Source organism: Bacillus rossius, chromosome 3 (assembly GCF_032445375.1).
Source record: "Bacillus rossius redtenbacheri isolate Brsri chromosome 3, Brsri_v3, whole genome shotgun sequence".
NCBI lineage: Eukaryota > Metazoa > Arthropoda > Insecta > Phasmatodea > Bacillidae > Bacillus > Bacillus rossius.
Window position 1 is genome coordinate 12,842,603 of NC_086332.1, and position 24,495 is coordinate 12,867,097.

The 24,495-nt window shown below is 35.8% G+C and overlaps 1 protein-coding gene across 2 annotated transcripts in view; it reads right to left on the minus strand.

Annotated features, from left to right (window-relative positions):
* Positions 1–24,495, minus strand: part of LOC134530241 (serine/threonine-protein kinase greatwall) — a 40,167-nt gene that overhangs the window by 13,130 nt on the left and 2,542 nt on the right. Inside the window, exons 3-9 of one of the 2 annotated variants that reach the window (XM_063364919.1) lie at positions 22,847–22,947; positions 19,508–19,599; positions 15,806–16,034; positions 13,063–13,157; positions 11,500–11,572; positions 7,190–7,656; positions 6,423–6,603 (exon numbers count right to left, since the gene is read on the minus strand). In XM_063364919.1, coding sequence (XP_063220989.1) covers positions 6,423–6,603; positions 7,190–7,656; positions 11,500–11,572; positions 13,063–13,157; positions 15,806–16,034; positions 19,508–19,599; positions 22,847–22,947 — 1,238 coding nt within the window. Of the gene's footprint in view, positions 1–6,422; positions 6,604–7,189; positions 7,657–11,499; positions 11,573–13,062; positions 13,158–15,805; positions 16,035–19,507; positions 19,600–22,450; positions 22,536–22,846; positions 22,948–24,495 lie in introns of those variants that run through there. The other variant, XM_063364920.1, reaches the window with a different exon arrangement.

Below are 24,495 nucleotides of genomic sequence, written 5' to 3' on the forward strand. Positions count from 1 at the left end.
AAAAATGGTCGCCTTATACGTGAAACCTCTATTTAACAAATCTCAAGGGACCAAAATTTGTAGTGTTTGTTGTAAAGGGGTTTGTTAAATGGAGGTTTCGCACGATATATTTCTAATCACTATAAAGCTTCACATAAATGGCTAGAACTGTCTTTCTGACTGTTTAATACGATATGAGGAATTAAACATGAAAAAGTACATAGAATACACTTGTTTAATGGCCAACCATTTGATGCTTGGAAATTATCAATTCCCATCCCCAGTGCTTCCTGGCATGCCTTTGTTGATGTTTGATGCCCTAGCCTCCATTAACAAGTCAAAAAGTATCTTGTCCAAATCATCATTTTTACATACTTTCACACGTTTTCGATTTGTCCCTACCAGAAAAGCGTTGTTTTCGATCTGTTCCCGGTTGGATAATATGGTCGAAAGTGTAGACGCCGGGATGTCGAAACGTTTAGCTATATCAATTTTTTTTTCCACTTTCATCAACTGCATTTAAAATTTCTAATTTTATTTTAACGTTAATCTGTCACCGCTTTTTAGGATTAGAATTCATTTTATAGTAGTAACGTGTTGATTTCCGTAACTACGTGTGGAAATAAATAAACAACAGTGAAAACTGAAAAAACGGAAATTGTACTACACCATGGTTAAAAATATTTGCGTGTGTGCATCTTTAACCATAGAAACGCAAAATACACTAGTTGTTCGTCTTGCCAGAGAGATGGTACGAGAGGTTTCCGCCACTAGCGCTAAATGTACCCGCCATTTTGAACAAAGTGTGGCATGTATACACGACGTGTGTTATCCATGATGCTTTGTTTATTTATTGCCTTCCGCGATGTTGCTTATTATTTTAAGGTTATACGCACGTATTTTTAAGCAGTGAATGCAAAAAAATTAGTGGATGTCTTGTAGGAGATGTTTATTTTTGCGTGTTTTTCAATAGCGGCAGTTCGTTGTAAAGGGAATTTCACTATTTCGGAACAAATAAAATTCGGTATTTAGAGGTTAAAACAGCATTGATCTTATGGCGGTTCGGCGGGACCAAAATTTTATTTCGTTGTATGGGGTTTTTCGTTAAATAGAATATTCGTTAAAACCTTCGACACATCACGTGGGGTCTTTCTGGACCCCACGAAAATGTTTCACTTCGTAGCATTCATATGTTTAGCCTGTGACTTATGTTATTTTAGGACATTTCTTTAAAATGTGTTTTAGGTGCTTTGTTCAAATTCTGGAAATGTTTGGTTTCAAAATATCTGTGTAATAAATATTTTAACTTTAAGTCTCTTTCACAGTGCACTTGGGGTCTTTTGTACCCCCACTCAAAGATAACTTATATCTAATGTATAAAATTAATTTTCAAAAAATTTATCTTTATATTATTGCTTGAGACAACGGAGCTAGAAATAACTCTACTGGCAGTTCCTAAATGAGTAAACAGATAGCGCTAATGGTATCCTCTTGGCGCATCAGCTATCGCAACTGCTCGGCAGTTGTATTTGTACCCATGAGTTTTGTTGCGTGGAGTGATTGTGTTACTAGTTTTGAACTATCATTATTTAGCGTTATATTTTACAAGTTGTGGAGACGTGATTATAAAATTGCATATTCTTTAGGAACAATATATTCCACGAAACATGAATCGTAAAAGAAGAATATAGAAAAACATAAAATATGGATGAAGAAATTATGTAAGTAGCAGTACAATTTTAGTGCGCATTTTATCATTCAAAATGATGGCCTAGGCTGCTTATATATTTTTTATTTTACGAGCAAAAGTTTACTAGTGCTTTCAATACATTTTATCAATAGGATGTGTTCGCTTTGGGCATCTTTGTCGTCGTGCCCTATAAAAGTTCAAAGCAGATGTAACAAAGTGAGCTTGTTTTGACTCATAGAGAAAGCGTCCATTTACACTCTACAATGTTTTTTTCAAGTGCCATTTGCTTTTCTCGGGCGGTGGATCGTTTTTGATGTTCTACGGTTTGAAACATTTCATACCTTTTTTGTATAGCCTACTAATTTTCACAGGCATGGGAAGTTCATAAAAAATCGTATTCTCTAGCTACATTGTGTTCAGTAATTTTTTTACAATAATAACGTTCAAACACTTCACTATTTACAATATCTGATGCAAACTCTGGAGGTTGTGTGTTTGCTCTCGGTCGTGTGCATTATAGTGGTTTTTGCAACTATCATTCCAGAAAATAGTTGAAGTTCCTCAATGTCCATATTTCCAATTCCATGCCCATAAATTTGTTGTTCTTTTATAACGCCAATGCTGTTTCTAGGAAAAATTCAAAATATAAATAAATTATTTTATATTATATTATATTATATATATATATATATATATATATATATATATATATATATATATATATATATTACACTTATATTGTACAGCATAAAAATAGCAATAAACAGACCAATAAAAATGTCCATCCCTGCATTCGAGTATTAGTAATAAATACAAGAAACTTGTTTTGGTATATTATACAATGCCACTTATTCCTTCCTTGCAAAAACTAAGATACTGTATTTTGTTCACAGTAACTATCTACAGTGGGCATCCGCTCACCTTGAAATTAAGGGTAAATGTTTTTGTTTATTTCAGAATTGAAGGCAAACGCCACTCCAGTGAAGAAGGAAGAAGTATATTACTAAAGATGTTGCAAGAGATAAGTGACAGTGAAAATATTTCAAGTTCAAGTGACAGTAATCCAACAACTGAAAATGAAAGTGATGCACTTGAAGATGAAGATTATCAAGATGATGCTTTACAAATATCAGATGATGACTCGGAAATAGAAAGTAACTTGTCTGGCCAGTATTACATAGCTAAAAATGGAATGAAATGGTTTAGGGATCCACCAACACAAAGGCAAACGTTGAAGCACAATATAGTTCGTGATAAACCTGGAGTGAAGTGTAATCGCCCGGGTTCAGTAAAAGAAGCATTTGGGACATTTGTGACACCAGAAATGGTCAGTACTATTGTAAGGGAAACTAATAGAGAAGCGGAACGAGTTATGAATGATTGTAATATATCAGATGCGAACACTGAACATAAAATATGGAAAGATACAAACGAAATGGAAATTGAGGCTTACATTGGACTATTGTTGTGTGCTGGTGTGTATCGTGCTAACAGAGAAGAGCTCAGTGAGCTATGGAATGAGGAACATGGCAGGCCAATATTCCGAGCTACTATGCCCTTGAAAAGATTCAAAGAGATAACAAAGATGATTCGTTTTGATAATAAGGCAACACGTGTGGCACGCCAACAGGAAGATAAACTTGCAGCTTTGCGTGAAATATGGGATACATTTGTACAGAAACTTTCAGAGTCATATGTACCTGGTTTTGACATGACAGTTGATGAACAGTTAGTTGGGTTTAGAGGAAAATGTCCTTTCCGTCAGTACATGAAGAGCAAACCAGCAAAATATGGCGTCAAAATTTGGTGGTTATGTGACTCTGATACATCTTTTCCGCTAAATGGCCAAATATATCTGGGCAAGCCCACACACGGTACGAGAGACCAAAACCAAGGCTCTAGGGTTGTCAATGAACTAGTCAGAAAATGGAAAAACAAAGGACGAAACATTGTTGCTGACAATTTTTTTACTAGTATTCCTTTGGTTCAACAGTTATTGAAAGAGAACACAACATTCGTGGGGACACTGCGTAAAAATAAGGTGGAAATTCCTAAGGAAATGTTGCCTCATAAATGTAGAGAAATCCATTCATCTGTATTTGGTTTTGCTGGTAATCTAACTATGGTGTCATATGTGCCTAAAAAATCCAGTTCAGTTATACTTATTTCGTCAATGCACCATTCCACAACTGTACAAGGAACTGAACAGAAGCCGGAGATAATAATGCACTACAATTCAAAGAAAGGAGGTGTAGATACACTGGACAAAATGGTGGCTACTTATAGTTGCAAACGTAACACAAGGCGCTGGCCACTTTTGTTATTTTATAATCTCCTGGATGTTGCTGGTATTGCATCACTTATCGTTTGGGTATTTTATAACCCTGAAGATTTTGGAAATGTAAAACACAAAAGGCGTCATTTTTTGTTACAACTGGGACGCCAGCTTGTTCATCCATACATAGAAAAAAGGCTGCAGAATGGTAAATGCATTCAGAAGGGTGTGAAAAGTGGCCTTCTTGCACTTGGCTACAAAAAGCAAACATCAAGTGAATATATTCCTACAAGTAACAAGAGAAAACGATGTCACTTGTGTCCAAGAACCAAAGATAAAAAAATTAAATCTGTGTGCAACTCCTGTGGATACAATGTATGCAGCTCGCATAGTGAAAACTTTGTCAAGTGTTCTAGCTGCGCTGCAGAGAGTGATTGAAAATTATATTGTGAATATAAAAATCGTTTTGTATGTCTGCAAATTAGACATACTATATAATTATGTGAGCATACATTTTCAAGAACAACAACATTGTGTGTTATAATGACATAAATATGTTATTTTGACAGGGACATTTCAAATGATTGAGAAATATGACTAAAAATGTAAAAATCATTAAAACTTTCTGTGGTTGTCCACATTCTTCCAAAGTGAAACATCTAAAATGTCGTAAAATATTATGAGTACAAATATGTAAATCACTACATGGCGTATTACATATATAAAATCTCAAATATTATTGGGGTCCTAAAAGACCCCATGTGCCCTAAAATGTTGTTGTAACGTGTAATTAGAACACTGGGTAGTGTAACATTAAAATAGATAATAAATACATGGCAATTTGTAACATTACAAGATATGTGCAACTTATATACATTTACCCACATTTTAAGTTGGGGTCTCAAAAGGCCCCAAGTGCACAGATATGTAACAAAACTAAGGTGATTTGTCGAAGGTTAATGGAGGTTTTACTATTCGGACCAATATTTACATCAAATATAAAATAGATAACAATTATTAAATATTATATATGAAATAAAAATTCATGTCCTCAATAACTCTTAAAAATACTAAGTGAACCTTTTTTTTTGTGGTTTCATTCACAGAAAATATCTTGTATAAACTAAATATATGAAAACCCGCCATTGTTCAGTGTGATAACATATAAAAAATATATATATTACAACTATTCAACTTCGAAACTATTCACATTCTATTCAAAAATTTTACTATTTGATTTGAAAATATTCGACCATCAAAATCCATTATTAATTACAGATTCTCTATTATCGGGCGATTACAGTTAATCAGGATTCGAATCGGTACATCCCTAGTAAATTCAGCACTTCCTGCAGCCATGACACCCATGGCCCGGCCCAGTCTCTTCCGTTCACTGTGCGGGGTAGGACGCATCTCAGCACCTCGTCAACTTCAACTATTGCTCTCAACTGATACGTTATCATCCGCATTCATAATTATTTAAAACCTTTTTAATCAACCTACAAGGCCTACCCCAGCAATAACTTAACTAATTAAAGCTCCCTGGAGCATTTTGTATTATTAGGCGAGCTTGCACTTTTGGGGCCAGCCCACACAGTGTCCTGGTCAGCATGAAAGCTGGACTACTTGCAGTTTTTTGTACGCATTGTCAGTGTACATGTCGGCGACAATAAAACTTAATATTCACCCAACTCGCACTCAATTCTCAACCACAAGCTTTCCAATATAGAAGCAGAGGTGTGTGGGGCATCTCAAGACCGCACAAGCAGTAGTCTTTGCTGGTAACAAAGCATGCCCCCACTGAGAGTGGGCCAGTGAGTTTTAGCAGGGGGAAGTCGAGCCTAGTTCCACATGGGTCACATCACACGGCCTTGGGACAGAGTCGGTAGCCGGGTCCATGTGTCTGTCCACGTATTGGCGCCCAAGGTCTAGATGTACACCGATCCAGAAACAACCTCCCCCCCCCCCCCCACTCCACAGCACAAAAGACTAAAAGAACAAACAAAGACCACCTCAGCTATGCCCAACAGACTTTCATGTGTGGCAATACATTTTGAGCCTGGCTCGCGTGGTTTTCTGCAACTCAAGGATTGCCATTACGGTGCTACATCACGGGCGGACCTGCTTTCCCAACAGGCGGCAGCATGAGTAGTGTTGCCGAAGTCCTTTCAGACCTCCGCAACAAAGTTATTAAATTGATCAAATATTCTCAGTAGGGAATATAAATTAAAAATAAATACATGCTATGTCTTCCATTTTTGATAAGATTTCAAAATGCCAGAATTTACCTGAAAAATCCAAACACAAACGACTTCATCAGCACCAGATTACAGAATGTGCCAAACCAAAAATTGAGGAATGCATACATGTACTGAGAAATGCTCAGGTTTAACGACATAGTGGAATGATGTAACGGAAAATGGAAAGTTAAGTGATGAGTTTGCAAGTGTTGACGACAGCACGGCACACAAGACTTACCGTGTCCTTGCTGCAGCAACAGCTCCGGGGCGAGGTAATCGGGCGTGCCGAGGACCCGCTGGTCGCTGGCCTGCTTGCCCAGTCGCACCGCCTTCGGGGTCTGGAACTGTGCGCTTGGGGCGGGGCAGCCAGCCGGCATGATAGGGCTGAACAGCCCACACCCCTGCTGTGCCTCGCCCAGCTGCCAGCACAAAACATGGCCCTCGTGAATCACTTGCGTTATGTTCATTCTGTCAATTGCAATGGAATCAATAGATTCTGAACCCATCCTTTTATAAACTTAATTGGTTGAAACAGTAGTGCAGGAAATGAAGAGCACTGAGGGAACCACCCCTATGCCTTCCCCTCCTCAACTATTCAGTTAAATAAATTTTGTTTTGACTTAGTTGGGAATCAAAATTGGAGCATCTGGGTACAAAGTGTGTGATATGATTACTCAACTGCTGACCATAATAGCCAGTAAATGTAAATAGGTCCAGCACTTAAATATTTTAGTTTTCCATTACAGTGATAATTAGCAAGACTCTGAACAATAATACCTACCACGACAAAATTGACTACTCTACGAAAGTTTTGTAAAAAGCATATGATTGAAGAAATCGGAAGGGAATAAATAAGTTTATAAAAGAGTCATAGCAGAGAACTATGATAGTGCAACTGAAGTTGTACAGACATGTATTTTAAGAGATATAAAATAGACTGCCAGAAATAATAAAGAAAATTCCTTTCCACGCACCAAGGATGATACACTAGCCGAGTTTACTCACACCGCTGGGAGGGGTGATGACTATGCTGTCGGGCAGGTCGAAGCGGGTGGTCTTCACCAGACTGGAAACGGGGGTGGAGAACATGTGGGGTGCCTCCCCTGTGTCACGCGCCAGGCCCCGCTTCTTCAGCACGCCCTTCTTGACGGGGCTGGTCGCCCGGCGGCGCTTCAGCGGCGTGCTGCTGTAGGTGTTGGTGATGTCGAGCAGCACCAGCTCCTGCGTGACGCCGGTCGCCCGTGGCGAGCCGTCGGCCGACACCGCCCGCTTGCGCCCGGCCGCGCCAGGCCGCTTGAAGGCCGTGGGGCTGGGGCCGTCGCCCAGGCGGCCGGCGAGGGGGCTCACCTGAGCCGAGCCGGGCGGAGAGAGCGCCGGGTCGCTAGACACGCAGGATATGCTCATTGGCTGAGGGGAGGTCGGCCACCCCACCTCGCTGTGCTGCGACATGTCCTCGTTCTTCTCCAAAAACACTGGGGAAAAAAAAAGTTTAGATTTATACCTTACCAATAGCAATAATACTGCCTATACATATATATTATAACTATAGTCGAAAGAGGCTGTCGCATAGCCCTATTGAGTACTAATTTAAACTAATTTAACTGATTTAAACACTATCTACATATGTATTTCCACTGTGTGTGTTGTTCCCATTCAACATGGGAAAAATGTGGAGCAGTTGTACGTCAACTGTTAAATTGTTTGCAGTATAGTCTAAATAAAGTACTTAGGGTGTTGGACTGTTGGGTCCCGAAATCAAGGATTTGATAATGAAGAAATTCACTGAATAAAGCTATAACTTTATTAACACAAAATAATTTAATTTCGTTGTTGCCTAATTATGTGTTCAGTTAGCGAGCTGGTAGGCTTATTTAAAATGTAAAATAATAAACATAAACGTAAAATGACCCTTTAAAAAATTTTTTATAACAGTAAGCATAAATGTTTTACAAATTTTAGGAACTTCTTTGAGAGTCGCACTGCCCATGCCTACACTCAAATCTTTACTGATAAAGATTAACTAGGGCTGGTCTGATATACCTCCATTTGCAATATTACTGATGGGTGTGCCTGGAAGTTGGCAGCACTGCCAGTACCAGCTGAATTATTATGATTTGCCTTTGAAAATACAAGTAGGCTTTTATAAAATATATCTAAAAATAAAATAATAATAATAAACTTTAAAAAAAATAACATAGTAGCTTTCTTCATATTTTTTGTTTGGATAAAATATACAATATAAAATAACATGCACACATTTCCCACGGGCTCGTTGTGGTATAAGTAGTAGAGCCAGCCATAGTACATCCGAACAAAATAAGTGACAGCAGCAACACAGCTTGGTCACGCTCACTGCACTGAACTACCTAGTTTGAATGATAATTAACAGCAGGAAAATTCCTGTAAACAACAGTGTATTTTGAAATAATAAACTTTGCAGAACAAATGCTATAAAATAAGTTGTAATGTGAAGTGCTGAACATTGAGAAAGACAAGTTGATTTATTTTTCAAGATAAAACATAATTTATTTTCAACCTGAATTTTTCTTGATAAATCAGCATTATAAATTAGTACTTAAGTTCCTATTTTGTTGATCACAATCACATATTTAAATTTGAGTAACAATCTCCTAAACATATAACGTTAACAAGCTGGGACTGGTATTAAGGGCCACATACACGCTCAGTTTATCTATCGGTTCATCTGAACCCTGATTAACATTTTCTCCTTCAGTTTTTCTGTCAGTTTGTTCACCTTAGTTCCCGGAAAGTTATTGTTAGGCACTGACAAAAACTCTTGACGTAAAAAGTAACTGTAAATTAAAACAACAAGTCAGAACATTTGAGTATTAAGAATTCTCTTTCCCAAAATCTTTCACACATTATGAAAGAATAGCTTTTATTTTTTCCTCGCTGTGACCTGGAGGGTGGTTCTCTGCCACTGCAGCAGCCGGACGTAATGCCACGACACCAACAATTCATGTAAGCTGAATGCATGTGTTTTTGCTGTACAATAAAATCACACTTTTATGAATTGGCTGAACAGTGAGTAAACACTTGCAGAAAATTTTGCTTACAGAAACATTCTAAATAAGTATTACAACAAACAAAGTTGTGCACTTATTTTCCCCTATACCTTGTGACTCAGCCAAGTGCTGAATGACTAGCGCCTGATATCCGATATTAAGAAATGGTATTGGGACAAGACTAAAAATAAAATAAAATAAGACAGCATGTAACTCGGTACACAAGATAGAATAGAAACTTCTTTGGGAATTCAAACCTCAACTCGCAAGTGCTCTCTTTTCTCTTTATATCTCTTTGTCGTCAGAAACGTTTCAAAATAATGTTTCACGAAAACATTGCATTGAAATTAGGCCTGGAATTGTCACTGAAATTTTACTCCCATTGTACCCAAAGAAGTTTCACTAAAAATATTTAGTTACAATCCTAAAACAATACTGATTAACACAAGTAATTAAAATAATACGTAGTTGAAAGAACACCATTTTCTTAAGATTACGGCCCATGTCACGGTTCACAACAAAAAGTTCGAACTCAGTTGTGTTGCCCTCTACCCAAATACTCCCTCACTAGATGCCAGCAAGTCGGGTGGCCTCAGGCGCAGGCGACCCGTCTATCCCTGCAGCATGGCGGGGTTCAACCTGAGCCGCACGCCGCCCCGTGGAGCCCGCTACCCGACCAGTTCTCTGCACCGTCCGTGCTTTTCGCATCAGAAATGTTTCACAACCATGATCCACGAAAACGAACGTTACAATCAAATTTGGCCTTGAAATTTTACTCCCATCACCCCCAAGAAGTTTCACTAAACGCTTAAACACTGTGCCTTACTTTTTTGGTATTATTACTGACCCTGGGTCTGAGGAACCCATAAAAGCAATAATTTTTATATACTGATAGAATTTGTGCATTGACAGGCGTGTCTTAGTGTATAATTATGTTGACATTGCTAACAGCCTACAATATTCATGAAAAATATAGGTACTAATAATTTCTTAAGTGTTTTGTTATATTACAAAATGTGATCATAATTAAAAGCTTTATATAAAAAAATATTTAAAATAACAATATTTCAAACATAGCTAGTTAATAAAATTGTAAAACTATGTAGTCAAAGGAAATATTGACAAGCCCTATATTCAGAGAGCCACTGCTCATCAACTGAGTCTATTGGGAGCTAAGAAAATAAATAAATAAATAAATAAAAAAAGGTTTTGTTATAAAGGATCGAATGAAATTTCTGTCATGGCTTTCTGTTGGCACTATTTTATAGTCGTTGCAGAATGGTGGGGAAAACTGGAGGCAAACTGGTCTGTTGCATTGATTACGTGCATGTGATGTCTTCCTGTCTTTTCCAGTTGGGCAGAGATGCACCATCTGCATTTTGTAAGAGGAGCTGTCATTGATGTATTAAAGACCATGCCAAACACTTTTCCCCTTGCCAATTTCAGGTCTTTCTGCGTAGAAGATGCTTTATATTGTCTTCGTACATGAGTCAATTAGCATACCTTGACCTGTACTCACTCAACTTGACATTTGCCAACAGTACTATTTCACTGCATATTTCATCACCAAATAAAAGTCCCCATAACTTTATTGGCTGATTATCACCTTTTGAATATGCAGGTACTTTTAGGCCTGGCAAAAATGTAACAATATTGTTATGGGAGGTCTATGGTTCAATAGATCATTTGTAATGATTTTTATCTTAATAGTATAATGGTTGAAGATTTGCACTATGTTCAGTTGAGTGGGTTTCACTCATGCTTGTTCTATTTTCATTTTCTGGAATTTCTTTTTTAGATTTCTCAAACTCTGATGATGATCACTTTCATTTGCGAAGTCTTGAGAAAGTTCATATGTCAATAAGATTGTTGACATCATTACCAATTACTGCCAATCACTGAGAAACTGTTCTTTTTAAAGCTAGAATCACTAACACTTATTTATTGCCATAGTCCAGTCAAACTTGCCAACGTGTAAATAAATGTCAGACTTACACATTTATTGAATCTGGGTCTCACGACCCAAAACACAGTGTTTACTGATCGACAGTTTCCAGCTGACTGACAGCTCTACACCATAACACTCCCTCCTTCATAATATGAAGGTAGCAGGGTTGCCAGACTGCAGTTAAAAATAATAAAAACATGACAGTAGATAAAAGAACTGACAGGGTCTCTCAGACCCATGCACAGTGTTTGAAGGTTAAATTTGCTAGTGGTAATTTTTACCCATTTCAACCACGGCTTCAAAAACTCAAATACATTATGCACACACAAAAACAAACCAACCTTTGCTTGGGGAATTTGATGACGAGCTGCCCTTGTCCAGTGCCATCCAACACGGGTAATTGTTCCCCGAACCCTAAAACATCACAAAAAATCCAGAAAAAATGAAGCAACAAAACATAAACTACTAGAAAAATAAGCTATTCTTTCACTGATACATTAAATGAAAGGTACAATTAGCAACCAATTATCTTTGAAAGATTTGTGCAATGGGAGTGCATGACTTGATGTAAGCTTTTGGACATACGCCATTGCTAAGCACATGTATGTCTGTAGAAGAAAACTACAAAAAACCAAAAGTCACTCAGTCGCACCTGTGTTTTCGTACCATGTGCGTCTCTGCCTGAGGACGGGAGCAGATAGCAGTTCCCGAAACGTCGCTTGTTTCTGTTTTGGAAAACTATTGTGTTTGATTCGTTTTGTTGTGTTTTTTCATTCTCTTAGTCCATTTTTCTTTGTTTTTCTTTGTTTGTTGACCATATTCCTGTTATGGTATATTATGTGGTGTATATATCCTGTTGACAACAGAAAATTTTTTACTTAATTTGTGTTTTTTGTCTTTTGGTTTTTTGTAGTTTTCTTCTACAGACATACATGTGCTTAGCAATGGTGTATGTCCAAAAGCCTTACATCAAGTTAGCAACCAATTATTGAAACATTTCAACGCAAACATTTATTTCCAACAAATTTTTTATAGGAAACCTACACAAATCACTAACCGGTAACCAAAGAAAGGAAACAAATTCCACATTTGTACACTTTACATTTTTGCCTACAATGATTACAACAAAAGGTAATGCACTGTTTACAAGAAATTGTAATAAGTGTACGTCCGTAAGTATTGGTATGGCATCACGTCCAACCATAACTTTCCTGCAGATAGAAATCATATCCAGAACCTCCTTTTCTAGAGACAAAATATATATAGCGGTACCAGGTAGCCAGTATCAAACTTTGTCATTTATCATTTAAAATGTCCAATATCATTTAGAAAAGTTAAATCAATTACATAATTATGGAAATAATCCTTCTCGATGTTTTAAACCCACAGTTTCTTTCTAAAACAAATTCACTATGTAAACGGAACATGCCCATTATTAAAATGTTATTACTATGCTTTTCACAGACTCCAAAGAAAAGTGTTACAAGTGCACATTGAGTACGTATACAAAAACAAATATAAGATATATTTAAATAATAAATTAATACCCGTATTAAAGGTTAAAAAAGGTTCTTTGGTTCTCCAGCTGAAACTGGGTGCACGCCAGTGCCCGCGGACTCAGAGTACTAATAGGTTTTCTTCCATTTCCCCAATAGGAAAAGATTTGCGAAACTCTCGGTACTCTTATTGACGAGGTTCCAGGCTGTTCGAGATTTGTGGATAACAGAAACATTACCAGGCTCTGACGTCAAACAGTCCAGGGAGTATATATACAGGCAGCCCCCAACAGCCAGAGAGACAGTTTTCAAGAACATAGTATTTGCAGTATCGGAGAGATGAAATAAAAATAATAATAAAACTGGAGAAATACGGTAACGTGCAGGTAGGTGAAGTGTGTCACTCACAAAAGAAAGGTGTGATGTGAGAGACAGTAGCTGCCCAGGGGTGCGGCTGACCAGCGTGGTTGGCGTGCAGTTCATGAGGTCTGACATCTCCAGATCTGCAGGAAAAAAAAACAGAAGTGGGTTTTTAACATGAAGCATTGTTTCATTAAATATGAATCTGATTACGTTCACAAAACTTCATGTAAACAAGAATAAATTTCCTAGAAATTATATATTCACTGATTTTATATATTACCATCTACTAAGCACCAGAAAACAGAAGTGTAACATCAATAATAATTTATTTATTTTTATTTATTTATTTATTTATTTATTTATTAAAGTTGTGAGATGACTACCAACAGCGATGAGCCAGGGTGGTAGCAACCATACATAAAAATGAACAAACAAACAAAAATATGACAATTAACAAATACAAAACAAAAAGAATTAGAACATTGACACAGACGAAGGACACACCATCTGAAGATATACCTAGTGTAAATAATTTAAACATAAAGTAAAAGATAACACAAAAGGAAATATAATGCATTACAACAATGTGAAATATACTACATGTAACTAAGGTAAGTACAGAACATATAATATTATATAGATAATTATAGTTAGTATCCATAGATTGATATAAAATTTTATATTAATATATGTAGTATTAAAAAATTTAGGGAATAAATATTAGAGCATAAAGATGATTAATCTTTGGATGCTGAAAAAAATATTTTTTTTAACAAGTTTTTTCTCTCTGGTAGGTTGTGATTAATATACATATTGAAATTGTTAACAAGTCTAAATATAATATCATTTGTATTTAAGAGTGTGCACAAAAAAGGTGTGTTACTGCTATTTAATGAAGGAATTTTAATGCCAGTAACATCAAATATATGAGGACATTTATAAGATTACCATTATAACAATAATTGAAAACAAATATGGCATCTAATATCGTTCTTCTAGTTGACAATGAACCGAGGAGGGAATTTAAATCTATGTTATTTATGGTATTCAATTTTTTGTTAATATAGTCAGATACTTTAGATTGAATCCATCCAGTGGCGTAGCTAAGGTGACTGGCGCCCCTGGCCAGAATCGAAAATGGCGTCCCCTCTTGGATTAAAGAAAGGAGGAGGGAAGGGTTCAGTAACGCAAACACCCCCCCCCCCCCCCTTGGGCTGCGGCGCCCCTGGCGGAGGCCATCCCTGCCACCCGCTTGCTACGCCACTGATTGAATCCTATCAAGCTTTTCAATGTCAGTGTTATTGATGCTATTCCATATAATAGAACCATATTCAAGTTTCGATCGTATTAGAGCTGTATAGAGAGAGAAAATAGAGTCGATATTTGAGGTGTTGAAGGTGATAAATTTAATTAGACCAAGTATTTTGGCGATGAGAGCTCAAGTTTTACTATTCAAAAATCAAGTTTTTATTTACAACCTAAAAATTTTTATTTTTTTATTTTCATGTGGTTGTATAGCTAGTCTGTATCAGTATTTCCCATCCTTTCTGAATCAAAGAGCCCCAACTTACTTAAATCAGTAGTACACTGCATATATTTTAGCAGTATTTTTAAACATAACTATATTTAGGCTTTTTTTATTCTTCAGGGATTAAAAGTTTAGAAATCTTATAGAACACTTATAGTGGCTTCACGGCACAGTGATTGGGAAACCGTTGTCTACATCATTCATAAATTAAATAACCTGTCTATTTACATGTACAGTTAGACCTAGTAAGTTAATCAGGACATTAAAAGACATAAATGCATGTTTTTTAATACTTTTTCCCCCAATAAATATGGTGTTATTAATTTTGTATATCTAATAAATCTTTATTTTCTGGATGACCCTCATGTTAAAAAATTAAAAATAATATAAATGGAGAAATATTAAGCAATTTATATGGCAATAAAAAAACTATTTAAAATATATTAACACAATACATATATGCGTAATTCAAATGGAACTGAGCCCAGAATAAAATTTCATTTGGATGTGTGATTTTTAACGGATTCTCAAATTTTTATATGCAGTTTTTAATTTTACTCCATACCACATTTTTTATGATAAGGCTACAATAAATCTTTTAATATCCCAAGTTTAAACCTGAAGTTTTTATACACTTCCCTGTAATGTTTAGCCAAAAGCCTTTAAGCATCTTCTCATAATAGGAATATGACACCATGTTTATTTACTTAATGAATTAAAATTACTTTTTCTTCTTTCCTTTTTAAAATTATATTTACAAATATCGTGATGTGTAAATGAAGCAGATGAATACATACTAATAGAATGATCAAGTTAACACTGGGAAGGTAAAAACATTAATGAGAATCAAGATGGCGGCAGGAACACATTAGGCAAAGAGAAAAAGACTGATGCAGGAAAAAAGGGTTGAAATGGAAAAAGTTTATAAAATGAAGCAGACAAAGAATATGAACATATGACGTGTAATAAATGTTAACACTCATCTCCAAGTCATATGAAAGAATGAATTATGGATTAGCATCCTGTCAACATCAGGGTCATGAGAGACGAATGAAAGAGTGACGAAATGAGAATGCAGCATTGACGGAATGAACGGGGTTAAGGTAAACGATAAAATCCGTCATTTTTCCACTTGGAAAAATAAAAAGAGCGCCAACCCACTGGGAATCAAATCCCGATCGCTTCAGTGAGAGGCAAGTGATGTGACCAGCAGATGCCAGTCATGGGAAGCCAGGCAGGGAAGGGAGGGTGAGAACGGACCTCTATGCAGGTTGATGCGGCTGAGGCCGAAGTCCGACAGCTTGATGTGCCCCTGAGCGGAGACGAGTATGTTGTCAGGCTTGAGGTCGCGGTGCACGATCCCGTGGGCGTGCAGGTACTGCAAGGCCAGGATGACCTCCGCAGCATAGAACACCGCCATGGGCTCCTCGAAGTACGAGTACGTCCCGAGCAGGGACTTCAGGTCGCCCCCAACCATGTACTCCATCACCTGCCGAGACGAACAACAGTCACTCGGGGGAGGGGGGGGGGGGGGGGGGAACTAACAGCAAACAAGAATTACAAAGTTCACATTTCAGGGTTCCCACTCACTTTCTTCTGCCAATTTTCTTTACTTTTCCCTCTCCCATCTAACATTTTTTCCACTCTGTATCGTCAGCCTGTAACAAATATAACGGAGGTCCGCTGATCTGAACCCCGTAAATCCAAAAATGTGGCTGATCCACGCAAAATTTTCAGTGATTTCACGCATTTAAAGGTTTACAGGCTGAGCCGTCACCTCGAACGTCCTCACAGCATAATAGTTGAAGGACGACATGAGGCTATGCAACTACCTATCGCCACACAAGCGAGTTAGCAGTGATCTTACCGACCAATCACAACACAACTTTTACATCCGAGGCTAAAACACATAAAATACACAACCCTCGTAACAACACAAGGCATTTCTGAAGAAAACTAAGCATACAAAACATGAAGTCCTTCTTGACTGGCTATGACAATAACAAATAATTTTACAGTCTTCCGTAGGCGTAAACACCTGCCGATTTTCTCATCACAAGCATACATACATAAAACACAAGAATGTTTCTGTAACTATTAAAAATGTCTAAAAAATTGCCACCACTGTGTCATGCACCTGTCTCTTGAACTTCCTTTTTCCACAACAATAAGCAATGTTCCAGAAACATAATTATAGCTTTAAATTAAAAACAACCATAATATATAGGCATAAAAACAATATTTAAAGTAAATAAAATACTGAAAAATGCATTTAAACAACTATTAACCTAGCTAACAATGTGCAAAAAGATAAAAACATTGTTAAATGGGTTTTCTGAATAAATTAATTCAGAGGCTATTTTAAAAATATTCATGTCAAATAAAATACAAATATAAAACTAAGTAACCATTACCTTGAACCTACATAATCAAATTATTTACTGCATTACTGTAAAATACCATAATCACAAGAATACTCTCCAAAGCTGAGGACGGCATGGCCTCAAATCCAAACCTGTCATAGTTCTGAAGGAACAAATACAGAGAGTAACTTTGTAACAGGTTAAAATGATACTAAATAACAGTCTTGAAATCAAGTAATTATTTAAACAAAATATTTTGATAGTATAATTTTATCAAAGCTCAAGTATGTCTTTTGTAGTCCCTTCCTGTGAAACATCACAAAACTACTGTATAATGTATTAAATTATGTATTGTAAATATATATATGTATATATTCACTTTTACTTCTTAAAAATGATATAATTACATTTTTTTTAAATTTACAACAATTATTGAAAGTAAAAGAACATTTGTAAAGTTGAAGTATGTTACATTTCTTTACAGAATAATGCCTGTTTAAATCACCTAAACACAGCCAAATTCATCGAAACACAAGTGCATTCTTCGTATTTGAAAAGCTAAGCAAAAGATAAAATCTTAATAAAAGAGCCCACCAATATATGCATTTTGAAAACGTCACCACTTTTGTAACGAATATTGCTTGAAATAACAACTCAACAACAGCAGTTTGGCACCCGACAGGTATCAGTTTAAATGCAGAACAGAAAAAAACATGAGACTTACCAGCTACTAATAAATATGAATTTATATATTTTTTTTCAACATAAATTAGATTTATGTTTAGTCTGGAATAAAAAAATCACATACCTAATTCTTTATGTAAGTATACTAGAACATGCATACTGTATTAACAAGATTTATAAATTAAATTATTTCACAATTTACTTTAATAAATTTGCTCTCTCTAACAAATATAATTCATTTCAAACCCATTAATGAAGCATTTCATATATTTACACCCATGCACACAACATAAAAGAACGAACTATGCAAACTGATAATAGTTTTCCTGGAGGGGACAGGGAGGGAGCGTAATGGGCTAGCGCTAGAGGAAGGAATGCTGGGGGTGAGAGATGCAAGGAACCTGAGGAAATTACTTAAGGGGGAAGGGGGTTGAGAGAAAGGGGAGGACACCTGTGCCACCTAGTGAAAGCCTAACTGCTAGTGTAACAAATCAAATCAATATCTTTGTGTGAATGCTACCAAATCTCAAACGACTAGTCAAGTGACTTCCAGTATTTTCCACCATAAATGTGAAGATGAAAAACCTTTTACATTTTTACAGTGCATAACTTCCCATATCCACAGATGTTTTCCTTTGCAGGGACTGTACATATATTAGATTGAAAGATTTTACAGAATGTAAAATTTTTTTACACTGTACAACAACATAATTTTAAAATTGTTATTTACAGTACCTCCCTACCAAGTCTATAAACACAAATATGTAAGCTTATTACAAGTTTCAACTATGTACCATAAATTTGGGTAAAAAAAAAACACACACACACACAAATTTATTTGCCCTTAACCAAACTTGTCAATAAGTTATATTTAAAAAAAAAATAGTTTATAGGTAGGAACCAGATTCTATAGTGTATTGTGGTAAAACCAAAATAATGCCGAAAAACATGTCCAAACACCAAATATCACCAAAAATGCAAGTTAATACACCATATAACACCACAATGCAAGATATATCATGGAATTAAGTAGCATTTAACTAAAACTTAATTCAAATCATAATAAAAGGAATATATTCAATGTTTAAAATTCAAGGAATTCCATTTCCAGATTTAAAAAAATTGTACCTAAGTGAACGGATCAGAAAAATTAAATTATTAATTTGTTTTATTGTGCATATCTTATTGAATCGATATAAACCATTAATGCTCGCTAATTTATTTCTATTGGTCTGAATGTAACTATTTTAGACCAAATTTTTAAAAATTATTTTACTGTAAAAATTTTACCCCAATTTTGGTGGAGTAAATATTACAAAACAGCTTTTATAAAAATAAAAACCATAACACCAAATTCTTCTGTTTTAAAAACTAAAGTGGACTAAAAACAAAACCATAAAATCTTGTTGCTATTTATAGGTTTTCGATGTGTGTCTAACTATGAACATAGTAGCTGATACCATGATTTTACTGATAACTACAGAGTCAAGATAAAAAAATAACCACCAGTTTGTTGGTTATACTAAAAAATTAATAACATTATACAAGGATAAAAAATATGTCTAAAGTAATGCCAAGAAAAGTGTACAAAATATTTAAGGATATGGCAGCCAAGAAAATTGTACAAAAATTGTAGCAATTGTGTGTGTAATCCCAAAACGTAAATCCACACAATACTTGGCAAGCACAGACACAGGAGCAATGTCAGGAGTCCGTCTCGTACAAAAAAAAAACAGTTAACTGACTGTGGGTGAACACATAACGGGCAAAGGATCTAAAGGCTAACAAATCCGGAGGGTGGATGGAGAGACGGGCATGGGAAGACGGAGAGAGAGAGGGAATATTACTAAGGAAATGAACTGGTAATTAGTTAACAAAGACCCACAAACTGGTCCATCATTGGAAGTGTTCTCACCAGAAACACACACGACGGTGACTGCAGGGAGTAGAAGAGCTGCACACAGAAGGGGCTGCTGGACAAGGCCAGGGCATTGCGTTCCGTGACGACTGTGGACAGACGTTGCCGGTCAGTAACCCTCACACGTCACATTTTCATACAGAGCGTTCGTCTCAGCCAATCAGTAGACAGCCTGTACTAGGCACCTGTGCACGTATGTATGAATTATTTCCCATACAATTCCTGAAGACCGAATGATGTAAAAACACGGATGCCCAATGCACTGAAGCAAGATTAAATTACGACAAATAGCAAAACAAATCAGTTGTTTACAAAAATCTAAATTCAAGTTCAAACACTATATATAGGTAAAATAGAATATACCAAAATTAATTCTTTTTAACGAAGTATGAAAAATTTAAGTACCTAACAAGATATTATTTTACCTGTTTGTGAAATAAAGCAAAAACAGCTCACAGCAAAACATTACTTGCAAAGACATACGTACTGCATTTTTTGGCATACTAAGATAAGTATTTTATGCATGTTTGAAGAACTTTAAGCTGCTACTCATATGACAGTACCTATGCTGTTTTGCATGAAGTCCATACAACCAGCAATATTTACAATTCTGTTGCATATAATCGAAATGTCAGAATAAAAGAGAAAGATGAGTAACTCGACTCTCATATGAAATATTTATGATTTAAAGGAGCTACACAAACTTACTCCCAAAAAAATGTTTTGAGCCTAGAGGCATTTTGTAATTTAAGTAAGTCTAAATATTCTTTTGTTTCAAATGTTTTTCTAGCTTCTTAATGGCTTACTTTTAACTATGGTATTTATTTTGCTATATATTTTAAATGATTTCATGTCACACTAACTTGTTCTATAGCCCTATTGTTTCAACAATAATTAAGGTCTCTATGAAATGTAATAAATAAATAAAACATATCCTCATAAAATATCACTAAAAACATTTTAGAACACATTTGGATACAAACGGTTGTGGTAATTTTAAGTTTTAAGACCAAGTGGCCGGAAGTCTTAAATGAAGGTTTTGATTTGATTTATTTTATTTTTTATTGCATTCAATAGACCATACATAATCAAAATCTATTTTCCAATATTATTACTGTAAAGCTGACAATGTCATCTTACACGCAGAAAACTTTGGTAACACACTAGCCTTCAAGGATTCACAAAATTCACACAAAAGGACTATACATAATGAGTCTGAATCCGACAAACTTCAGCTTCAGATTTATCACATAACTATAAGTTGAAAACATATATATATGACATATGGTCTTAACTGCTTTCCAAAACTGGTACATGCCTTTGAAGTTGCAGCTGAAACTGTAATTTTTTTGACGTGACGTCTAATAAATCAATGAACGCCGGCTGCACGCACGAAAAAGTGTCCCACTACGGATGTCCCACTATGGATGTGTCCTGTTTGCTCATTGTACGCATGCGGGGCATCTCTCTTCGTGTTCATTATACGCATGCCTGGCATCTCTCTTCCACTCGATTGGAACAACCATCGATTTGACTTTTCAATCATATTTTCGTCGTTTGAATTATTAATATTATGTAATTTAACGATCACAATCGGTACGGGAATTTAAAAGTAATGTTGAATATTCAAATATGTACGTTTTGAACCAACAATGGTGTTAATTCAAATTACACCCGGGATTTTTTGCACAATGTTTTAAAAAATATTGTGATACATTATAAATAAGTTGGTGTATTCGGGATGCGTATTTGTTATAAAATTGTGTTATAAAAACGAAATAATATTATTCCCCTACCGTGAACAAAATTTTTATACATATGGTATATAACATCTGAAACTATTAATGGTCAAGTATGGCCTCATGGCTGTGCGGTCAGCATTGCTAACTTCCAATCCAAAGGTTGTCGGTTTGAATCCCAGCAGCTGTGAATTTTTTTTTGTACTTGTAAAAAGAAATACAGCGCACGCAACATTTCAAAAGTAATAAATATATGTATTTGAATTAATGAATGCAAATAAAAGTAAATTTATTAATTTAATTGTACATTTCATTTCACTCCTTTGTATCCATACAAAATAGTGCTAATTGAATAAAAAATAAAAAAAGATTCAATTTTATTCATAAAAGTATGCAGCGGTAGATTTTATCATACAAAAGATAACAAAATTAAAAAAAAAATATTTCATCAAAGAATATAATATTTTTAATGCCTAACTGGTTTGGTTGCAAAAACCTATTACGGCTCAGTCTCAGGCCGAATATGATATTTCCTTTTCTTCTGGATCAATCATTTCATCAATGTTTTGTTATGACGTTGTCACGTAAACTATCGTCCGTAAACCGACTTTACAGACAACCAATTTTTTTAATAATAAATAAACTATTTATTATTAAATGTCAAGCATCTGTGAAGTGTCTATTTGAACCACGTTCTACAAACACTGCAAATCTTGTTGCTGAAGTAAAATTATTTAATGGAAATAATTTAGGGTACACAACCTTATTTGCATTAATTTTGGTGACATGGAAGAATAATAATATGGTTTTTAAAGGCTCATTATTAATCTAAATGTCAGAAGTAACGAAAAAGGCAGCTTTGCTGTGCTACCCTATACCCCACTGTTTGTGTGAGAAACTAAAATAAAATTTAGAACAAAATATTTTGGCACCTGACAGAATCAGTTTGAAACAGCTGTTTAAAATCAAGGGCACTATGACACTGATTGTTAAGTGATGTTAATGCAGATTAAGGTATTTTGCAGATAACATTAAAGTTAAATAAAAAAACTGCAGACTTCATTTAAAGCACACACACATTAATGCTGAATATACCATGTGTATCATCAAACACCACACGGAAAAAAAAAAGAGGTCACACCTTAATTAGTGAGGAAAGATTTTGCCATAAAACATAACATGTAATTAAAGGATGTTTTACCTCAGGTTCCACAGTTTACAAAATTTAGCACTTAAAAACTGAAGATGGAAGTTGTTAAATAACAACTGTCTGCTCTTGCACCAACATAAACACAACTACTCAGTGACTATCAATGCGGTAAATGGAACATCCTGTTTCCAGCGGCTGTATCTTGAGGCGTGGTAATTTCAAGAATTGAAATGCATTCATCACACTCAACATACCAAAAAGTTTCTTTATTTTTTTCAAAAAACTACCAGTTCAGCTGCAACTTCAAATTCGTGTACCCAGTTTGGGAAGCAATTCAGACCATATGTTAAACATATATTTTTTCAACTTATTTAAATGTGATGAATCTGACGCCAAAGTTTTTTCAGTCTCATTCAGACTCAACCAGTATAATAAAACTTCACATACCCTGGCTGACCATATTCTTGTTTATCATTTCACATTTCTTCATCACCTTTATAGCATACAAGTTATCAGGTGCATTTTTTTTACACCCAAGGAACACCTTCCTAAAACAAAAGAACAGATTTAAGTTATAAGTGTAAATAATCCAGACTTATATTTCCAATAAAAATTGGTGTTCCTAATAGAGTTTCTCATACAAAGATACATTATGCTAAAAACAAAAGGTTAAAAGACTAAATATATCATTTCATGCCACTTAAAGATACAGCCAAAAGTCGGTTTGAAATAAAATAGATGCAAATACTATTGTTATTACTTATATGTTAATGTTCATTATGCATTTTTTAAAAAACATTTGACAGAAAAACAATCATCCATAAAAAATTTGATTTTTCACCATTTTCAAAAAAAATTAAGAAATTATCTTAGAAGATTAGTGAAAAATTGGCTCCTCAGGAATAACGTGACACTAACATTCAACAAGAAGCGGATGTTATAAACCAAACCTTTTCATATTTAAAAAATGTTGTACTACCTGCATGTTTCTCAACAAAATGTTAAGGTTCAAACTGAGCCGCACGCCACAATGTGGAGCCCACTAAAGGCTGTTCCAAAGACCACCAACCTGCCAACGGTCCCGGAGTGGGGATAGCGCCACGTCCACCCACAAGAAACAACTGTGCACATGAAAGTGCACAAGAGCGCAAGTATGCTGCGTCAATTATAACCTTTATTTGCCACCACCTCTATCAGTTACCCCACCACATACCTAACTATTCCCCTCCTCTCCCGGTTCCCCCACCACATATAGAGCTATTTCCCCTCATGCGATTGGAATTTCCGTAACACTCGAAAATTGTTGCTGCCCCCCCCCCCCCCCAACACAGAAGTTTAATTTCAAAAAGTAGGTACAAGTGGGTATCGAACTCGGACAGGCAGAAGGCTAGACCAGAGGTTCATTCATTGTTCTGCGGAACCCTGTGTTCCACGGTAGGGTCACAGGGGCCGTGAGTCAGACAGCCGACGCTGGCACTTTTATCGGAACCGCACGCGCAGGTAGTCGGTACCAGGCCGCAACATGCACGAACCAAAAACAAGCCTGCGGAGGGAGCTTATATTGACATGTAGATATGTGTGAGTGCACACACACACACACACACACACACAGACCTACATAAAAACAAGTAGAAGTAAATGATCTCCTACACATAATATCCTTAACAAAATATGCTACGAACCAAAAGCATTATGAAAACAGTTTTTTCTAAAGCAATTACTATTGTGCAAGTGCGAGTGGCACGGAACCCAAAAACATACAAGACGATTCTGAGCGAATGGCTAGATCCACCAACGATTAGTAAACGTCTTTTTGATATTTGACATTTGAAGCACATTTTGCATGTTTTACATTACTTTCTAGTGTCATCTGCAAAGAAATATCCTTCGATAACGAATAATGTACCAAATCATCTGCCAAACCTTAAAATCCCTGTGTGGCATATTATTATCAAACACTAGCTAATGCCCGGCATGTGCTACAATATCTCTTCGTAATTATTTTTTGTATTCTTTTTTTTTAAGTTAGTACACACATACAAAGCATCTCTCTCCATCTATCTCTCTCTCTTTTAACTCTATACATCTCTTAATCT